General features: G+C 39.1%; 1 protein-coding gene across 1 annotated transcript; it reads right to left on the bottom strand.

Annotated features, from left to right (window-relative positions):
• Positions 1-4,538: 4,538 nt before the first annotated feature.
• Positions 4,539-7,465, bottom strand: LOC133528686 (uncharacterized). The gene is made up of 2 exons (XM_061866157.1): positions 6,666-7,465; positions 4,539-5,426 (listed from the first exon to the last, which is right to left on the bottom strand). Exons 1-2 carry the CDS (start codon positions 7,156-7,158, stop codon positions 4,567-4,569), a joined length of 1,353 nt encoding a protein of 450 aa, XP_061722141.1. The 5' UTR covers positions 7,159-7,465; the 3' UTR covers positions 4,539-4,566.
• Between the last annotated feature and the right edge of the window lie 1,543 nt (positions 7,466-9,008).

Below are 9,008 nucleotides of genomic sequence, written 5' to 3'. Positions count from 1 at the left end.
AAGGCCCTGCTCGGCTCTCAAAATCGATGTACGGCTTTTGATTCACCTTTCCGCGCGGACGAGGTCTGCCAGTCTCTGAGGTATGTTAAATGCGGGAAAGCCGCTGGGCTGGATAACATGTACCCGGAATTCCTTACTCATCTGGGTAAGAGAGCGGTGCGATGGCTGACAGACTTCTTCAACAACATCTTTCAAACTTTCTTTTATGAAGTCTAAGGTAATAGCCATACTAAAGCCCGGAAAAACTCCAGATGATCCGGCTAATTTCAGGCCCATATCACTGTTAAGTGTTACTTTTAAGCTACTGGAGCGCTTGCTATACAACAGAATTAAGGATGAAGTGGATAAACATATCCCTGCTGAGCAGGCAGGCTTTCGTGCCGGTAGAAGCTGCTGCGACCAGGTTTTAGCGCTTAGTAGCCATATCGAAGCCGGATTTCAGCGAGGATGGAAAACTTTGGCAGCTTTCGTGGATCTAAGTGCAGCGTATGACACTGTCTGGGTTAGCGGACTGATCCACAAGGTAGGCAGGATTATTCCGTCTCCGAAAATCCTTCGTCTCCTGGGGAACATGATGGGGCCACGAAAGATTACCGTGCTCTTAGGCGACACAGCCAGTAAATACAAGCTGCTGAAGAACGGACTTCCGCAGGGTTCAGTTCTGGCTCCCCTCCTGTTTAACATATACACCAGCGACATGCCTCCCACTCAGAGTCATAAATTTCTGTACGCCGATGACATTGCGCTCACAATTCAGACCAAAAGTTTTGAAGCCGGCGAAGCTGTGCTCGCGAGAGACTTGGATGCTTTACATCGGTACTACACCAAATGGAGACTCCACCCGAATCCTTCAAAAACAGAGGTTACCGCTTTCCGCCTAACAAACAGCCTGGCAAACAGAGAGGTGGATGTTACTTTCTGCGATCAAAAAATCCGCCATAATCCTAATCCGAAATACCTAGGAATCACGTTGGATAGGTCACTTACATATAGAGCACACATTGAAAACCTAAGCCAAAAGGTAAAGACACGGGTGAACCTCATAAATAAGCTGGCCGGGACTTCGTGGGGTGCTCGAACTGATGTTCTGCGGTCATCTTCTATGGCCCTTGTATATTCTCCGGCGGAATACTGTGCGCCAGTGTGGTATAAAAGCGCTCATACCAGCAAAGTAGATGTTCAGCTGAACCGAGTCATGCGAACGATATCTGGCAGCTTGCTACCTACCCCGACCAGATGGCTCCCCGTGCTGTCGCACATTGCTCCTCCGGACATCAGAAGAACTCAGGCTGCTGCACGAGAATGGGATAAATCATCCACTCAGGCACTACCGATAAGAGAGACGCTGGACCACCTTCCTCGAGCGCGCCTTCCATCCCGCAAACCTATTTGGTCTGACTACCAGCTACAGGGCCAAGAGCCATTTAATGTTTCTGCGGAGTGGAGAAAGCAGTGGCAAGAACAAGATGGTGACTCCAACATAGACCCCACTAAACTGCCGACTGGCTTTAAAGAACAACGGAAGATTTGGGTCACTATAAACCGTATCCGAACGGGAGTGGGGCGCTGCAATCACAACCTCCACAGATGGGGAATTTCGCCGACACCAGCCTGTGACTGTGGGGAGCCTATCCAAACAATCGCTCACATCGTAGAGAAATGTCCTAAGAGGCGGTTTGCCGGAGGCATGCAAGACCTGATTGCCCTCACAGCAGATGCAAGGGATTGGCTGCTCAATTTAGATTTAAAACTATAATTATATGTATATTTCTTTTTTTTGTAAATCTTCATTCAGGAAAAGCCATACGATATAATAATAACTTTAGATAAAATGAGCTCTAAGCGACGTCTACTACAATGACTACCATTATGACTAAGATGAAGGTCATCGTTTAGATTGTTAGTTTTTCAATTTTATTGGTCTCTACCGCAACACACAAGGTACCTAAACTTTCTAAAGATCAGAAGTTGGCAAAACAAAAGACAGCAAGGCACGATGCTGGGTATTATTATTTACGTGTTGTTTCGAGATGTTTCGTTTTATAACTATGTGTGTAAACATGTGTGCGTTAGGCATGAAACGAGCTATCTTTTTTCTGTGATTATGTGTACGGTTACGTCTGAAAATATCGATACGAAAAAAGTGCCAAAAATATGTATATATATATATATATATATATACCCATATATTAAGATAGTGTATACATATTTTTGGCACATTTTTCGTACCGATATTTTCAGACGTGACTGTACCTATACATTAATAAATTTTATGTTTATATTAAATTCCCAGTATCTACTTAATGGTCACTATCTCAGTCGAATATGCTTTACGAGCTAAACAAATGACATAGGTAAAAATAGTTAGCAATATGATAAAGACTGACCATGACTAATAGAACGAAAGGCAAAGAAAGAAACCCATTTATGTGTAGGTCGTACTGAGCAACTTTTACTTCGGGATCAACTCCGAAATCGCAAAAAATAATTAACTCTCCCGTAAGACATTTCAACATCAGACCAGTAAAATGTAAATAGCCAAATTTTTTTCACGATTTCTTATTATATAAAATAAGAAATCGCGATAAAAGTTACTCAGTATGACCTAAACATTTTGGGTCTCTTTCTTTGCCTATCGTTCTGTTTAGTACTGTACGCGCCATATCGCGGAATTAAAGCAAGAAATATTACTTTGCTAATCCGCGAGAAAATAACATGTTAGTCAAACAGTGCTAACCCGAGTTTTGTACTTTTGGTGGTGGGTTGTTATATTTATTTGCGTATTTATTTTTGCGGTGGGAGGGTGGGAATATTAATTGCATGTAAAAATACGCAAGTAAGTATAACGGGTTAGCACTGTTTGACTAACACGTTATTTTCTCGCGGATTAGCAAAGTAATATTTCTTGCTTTAATTAGCATGGATTTCCGCAAAGTAACGCCTGATTCTATTAATATCGCGGAATTTCATTTGAACTCAATTTTTCATACTAAACTGAACTGTCACCATACATGAGAAAAAAGCCCCCTCTTGACAATGATCATTATATTTCTGGTCGGGCTTTTAATATAGGTACAAAATATGTAAATAGAAAACGGAAATGGAAGTACCTATGTATTCCTAAGTAAGTAAGTTCTGTCTCAAATTTTATTCCCATTTATAATGATCGCAGATCGCAGTCTCTAAAGAGGGTCGGTATTCGACAATAAATCTAAAGTAAATCTGCTATAAATTTGGTAAAACAGAGCGTTTTTCTACAGTCGAAGCTTCTGCACAATCTATGACTTATTGTAGATATACCCACTTCTGTGTCGCTGGAATCTTCCGAAATGTTTACAATGGAGTTCAGGCATTTGTAAACTTTTCCTGGGTTGCTCTCGGACTGTCTAGAACACAAAATAACTAGTGTAATATTTTGCCTATATCCCTTTTAGTCTACATCGCAAACGGTCTAGAACACAAAATGACTACAATTATTTAGACCTTTATTTATCTACGTATCGTCGATTTACCTTTACGTTAGCGATGTCGACGGAGCCCCGCGGTAGCTATTTCTGAGCGGTTTGGCCTTCGGCCATTAAAAGATAACTAACTAACCTAACCTACCTATTAGTGGTCATTTTGTGTTCTAGACCGTTTGCGATGTAGACTAAAAGGGATATAGGCAAAATATTACACTAGTAATTTTGCGTTCTAGACGGTCCGAGACCAAAGCCTTTTCCTTATCCTTAATCCTTGGTCTTTAAGAGCTACCACTACACAATACTTTTTCAATAAATTATTTGTAAAAAAATATTAAAGCTTTCCAGAAATCTCTGAAAACATTTGGAAATTTAAGGAAAATTTCCGACACTTGCACATCAAAAAATATTAGCCCAATTTTAGTTTTGTTCACGACAAACATATCCGATGGCACTCTGCAAAAAATCGTATTTATGGAGGTAAGTGCGTCGACAAGACATTCGTCCTATGCCTGAAATTATCCAGCAACAAAAAGTTCAGGATCCGAAGAAAATGGACACAGAAGCTACAAGTGGTGCATTCAACCTACTTGGTACTTACACCTTATTACAGTTATGTTTACTTTCTTTGTGTACCAGATTAAAAGTAATAAAAATACTTACTTTACTATTATTATGTTTTTGTTATTTTTATTTCATTCTTTAAAACCTTTTCTACAAAATATTATGTATATTTCAGCGGTTTACAGGTTGATCTTTTTTTTTAAACAAAAAGCTTTTATAAGTTACAAGAAATCAAACAAAAAATGGAAGTGCAAACCGCCCAAGTGGAAATAATGTAGGACGAAAGTACACTGTACGGATGCATATGTAGAAGTGGAAGTACACATACATAGTTAGTTTCGGAAGCAAATCAGAGATGGTACTTTCAAATGGGTTACCATTAAACGCTCTCTTTACCTATTATACTTACTTTACTCTTTGGTCCTAAAATAGCAAAGCGGATTCCTGACAGAGATCGACAACAAGTACCAAAATGATCCTAACAACTTGAAGGAATTAATTCAAACCACCACCAACATTTTTCAAATCACTCGCTATTTAATTAACTATACAACAACCCAAATTCGATGTCATAGTCAAGATATTTCCGACGATTGCGCCGATTGGGTGGACGAACAATCCCCCCTCGCGGGCCCCCTCTAGGCCGAACGCGCCCTCTCTGGTGTATAGAGCCCCCACTCCGACGGGCGTTTCTCTGCCGGGTAAAGTCCCCCTTCACAAAGCCTTTAGGCAAGAACCCCTGCAACTCAGGATACGCCTCTGCCAACATCTTCGCGCCCCTAAGCGTTAACGTCTTATTAACTACAATGTTCCTAAACGTATCATTGGTCATGAATTCAGAGTTCAACTCTTTGATTTGATTCAATCTGTCCATGAACTCTTGGTCAACTTCCAGCATCTGCATCTCATGTATGTCCTTGGCTGACTCTCGATCCAACTTATACTGTCTTTTGAGAAATTTGATAAACTTCTTCATAGTATTTGTCTTTCTCTTTCGGATTTTACTGCCGTTTTTGTAAGCTTTGTCAAGGATTCTGCGAACCTCCTTGATGATTCTTGCGATGGCTCGCCTGATCTTACGCTTTCGTTCTTCTCTCAATCGCTTGCGTCGTTTTCTTCTGCGATCGGTTCGTTTTTGACGTTCCTTTGAGGTTTTTTTCTTGGCTCGTTCCCGTTCCACAGCACTGTCGATCTCCATGCTGGATTCATCGAGGGACACAGAAAGTCCTTGGTACAGGTCGTAAGTGTGGAAATTCAGGGAGCAGCATATAAACTGAGTGCGTCCGCAGAAGTAGTCTCCTTTGAAGATTCTGTATTCGGCGTTGCATTCTGCGGGCAGCACGCAGGTACCCCAGGGCATGTCGTGCCGGCTAGGGTCACCACATGGGACGCCCCACGGTCCTGGCCAAATGAAACTGAATTTACTAAGGTAGTCGGGCGTATTTGATACTCCGATACTGACAGTCAAGGTCGCGTTTTATAGGTGACATTTTTCGAGATAGATGCAAACAGAGGTTACAAGCATTGTATTACTTAGACCTTTATGAAACGACCGACCGGTTTGGCCTAGTGGGTAGTGACCCTGCATACGAAGTTGATGGTCCCGGGTTCAAATCCTGGTAAGGGCATTTATTCGTGTGATGAGCATGGATATTTGTTCCCGAGTCATGGGCGTTTTCTATGTATTTAAGTATTTATAAATATTTATATATTATATATATCGTTGTCTAAGTACCCTCAACACAAGCCTCAATAAGGCTTACTGTGGGACTTAGTCAATTTGTGTAATAATGTCCTATAATATTTATTTATTTATCTTATACATTTAAACGAGCAATTCTTGTATATGTATATAGTACCTGGGCGACCGAGCTTTGCTCGGTTATAACTATTTATTGTAATATGGTGGTGTATAGGTGATAATCTACATAAACTTAAAAAGTAAAATGTGAACTGACAATTATTATTATTTACAATCGATTTGAACCTTACAGCACTTGTCACAGAATAACGCCATCTATTGTCAATTTCTCTTATTACATAGGTCATTTTTTTACTAAATTAAACTTGTCTAAAACAATAAAAAATTAAAAAATTATATATAAACTTGAACATATAAAAAAAACAAAAGTTAGTCACCGGGCGAGATTCGAACCCGTAACACTCGTTTAGCAGTCCACGTCTGGACCAGACGGACAGTGGCCGGCTTCACGAAATTAGCGACCATATTCTGCCTCGAAAGAAAAACGCATGAAAACTCGAAAACACGCGTTTTCCCAAACATAACACTAATTTAGATAGATTGTATACCCCCAAAAACCCCCATATATACCAAATTTCAAAGAAATCGTTAGAGCCGTTTCCGAGATCACAGAAATATATATATATATATATACAAGAATTGCTCGTTTAAAGGTATAAGATATATATATTTCTGTTAATATAAAAACTAGCCAAAACAAATCTGAACTTTCGTTTAATATTATAACATACGACTGCTGCGTCGTCAGCTCTCTTCTTTTGAACTTGGCTTGATAGATATCTTACTAGTATTGGAGTTACGTCAATGTTATCACAATGGATATGACATTAAGTACTATAAACAGTGTAATAATTGGATTAGAAATATGTGAAACTTACTCGCTGCCGCCATATTCACAACATCGCCCTCAAGACGGGTTGTAAAGTTCTTCGTTTCTAATTTCATCTTGTTCCACATTTCATTCCATTCCTCTTTCCAGTCTCTGAACTCCCTGCTCGAGCTTCCCGAATCGGAGAGAGAATCATCCTCATTCCCCTGTCTCCTCACCTTATTAAGTATAGGGTCTAACTGGTACCCAATTCTTAAATTTGACTTCGTGGCTACGTTATTCATTAAATTTTCATCGTTCAATCTCTCAATGGAATCCCGTACTCGTTTCACCGTGTTAGCTTTTTTACTGGCGATTAAATTATCAAAATCATCTCTAACACTTCTGTTCTGTAGATATTTACTTATTAAATTAGGATCTCCATAACTTTTTAATAATGCTGCTGCCTTTTCGCCGGTTCTTAAGTACAGATCGTTATCTATATGATCTTTCGTCTGAGACAACGTTATCAAAATGGATAACAAAATTAGAACTGAATTCATTTTTTGGATTATTACATCGCGCGTACTTATAGTTGGCGTTTGACAATAAAATAAAATTGTGGTGAAACAGTGATTTTCGATTTGCGAAATGTGTTGTGATAAAGTTTATGTCCACTTTTTATGAAAGAGTCAAAGATCACTTATCCGTTATATGGGATATTTTATTTGAAGTTGTATAGGCCGTTTTTTCAGATTATACATTTTATTCCCTCAAAAGTAGTGGTAACTTTTTTCCTCCAAAATATAATCTGAGTAGGTAACTATACACCGAATCATAGTGTTGTTTACATATTATTGTACGGCAATATTCGATATCATCCTAGCATTTCGGGAAAAAAAGTTAATTGTTTAGCACACAAGTTTGAAATTTTTTTTGAGGTTTGAAAAAATATATTCTTTAAAAAAACGGGGTATTGATCTACAGTAGGTACACTTTTTTCATATTTGGAAATTCTTATATTATTTCTACTCAAAATCAAGAAAAATGTGTCACAAGATTTTTAATTACCGTTACCATTGTTCATAAACATTATATGACGGTTAAGGAATGGATAGAACAAAAAATGTAAGCATGGAATTTTTGGGAACATTTTCGAGTAGAATGCGGAGAACATATGTGCAAGTTGCAGAAACATTCCAAATTACGAAAAGTTCTCAGAAAATTCATGAACATTTCACAGGAAACAAAGGAAACTTTCATTTTGGAACCGGAACATTTTGATCCCTAATACAAAAAAAGTTTCTCAAAATTTTCCAAGTGAAAAATTCGCAGTTTTGAAAAGTTTCCGAAAACACATCAGTGCGTAGTATACTGAAGACAGTCTATTACGGGTAGGTCGGGTAGAATATTCGTGTACTCGTTAAGGGAGGCCCTTTAGAGAATTGCCATTGCCAGATAGGCAGCAGTTAACTTAGGCGTTAAAAATTCCCTAAAAGTTGAAAGAGTTCTAGGAAATTTCAGGACAATTTCACAGGAAATGGAAAATTTTCTATCCCCATACAAAAATGCGAGAATGGCACATCCGTGTAATTCGGAGTGTACTGAGGATATTCTTCGGATAGAATATTCGCGTAGTAAGCATTAAGGAAGGCCATTTAGATGATTGTCAGGTACTAGTAGGCAGCAGTTAATAGGGGCGTTAAAAGTCCCCTAAAAGTTTCCATAGAGTTGGAAGTGTTCTAGGAAATTTTAGATTTTTTTTTTACAGGAAAAGAAAAATGACTACAAAAACATGAGAAGTTATGGTAATTGATATTTTTTTCCAGGATATTTCGCAATGTTGGAAAGTTCCCGAACACACACCAGTGCGGAGTGTACTGAGGGTAGTCTACTAGTAGAATATTCGCGAACTCGTTAAGGGAGGCCGTTTAGAGGATTGTCAGGTAGGCACCAGTTAATTGGGGCGTTAAAAGTCCCCTAGCTATGAAATGGCACAGAAATTCCTAAGAGTTAACGAACAAATTTAATGTTAAAGGGGAATTATTTTGGCGATAAACTTTTTGTCGCTATATTAAAATGGTAGAAATAGTCGTAATTCGTCGATGTTATTCGACTTAGGTTAGTCGATGATTGCCTGCACTTTTTCAGTAGGAGATCGTATGCAGTCTTTTCATTGCCAGCTTCGTAGCCTAGGAACTTGACCGATGGCTGTCTGAATACGCATTTCGAACAGGCATCGTCGGCCAAGTTGTCCGTCATAGCTCTATAATCCCTGACAAGGTTTTCTCGAGGGGCTACAGTGTGGGGTCTTTCAAAACAGGAAAGTATAGGTTTTTAAAGGGCGCATTGAACTCGCCAACAGCCAAGCAACATTTGAACTAGGCAGCTATCTTTGCAATAAGGTATTTGG

Source organism: Cydia pomonella, chromosome 19 (genome assembly GCF_033807575.1).
Source record: "Cydia pomonella isolate Wapato2018A chromosome 19, ilCydPomo1, whole genome shotgun sequence".
Classification (NCBI taxonomy): Eukaryota; Metazoa; Arthropoda; class Insecta; order Lepidoptera; family Tortricidae; genus Cydia; species Cydia pomonella.
This window is presented reverse-complemented; position numbering and strand designations above follow the sequence as displayed.

Bases quoted from the DNA above. Each gene is read 5' to 3' on its own strand.
- LOC133528686 (XM_061866157.1), bottom strand. From the start codon at position 7,158: ATGAATTCAGTTCTAATTTTGTTATCCATTTTGATAACGTTGTCTCAG. The intron at 5,427-6,665 runs GTAAGTTTCACA...TCATTTGGCCAG, and splicing joins TGTGAATATGGCGGCAGCGA to GACCGTGGGGCGTCCCATGT.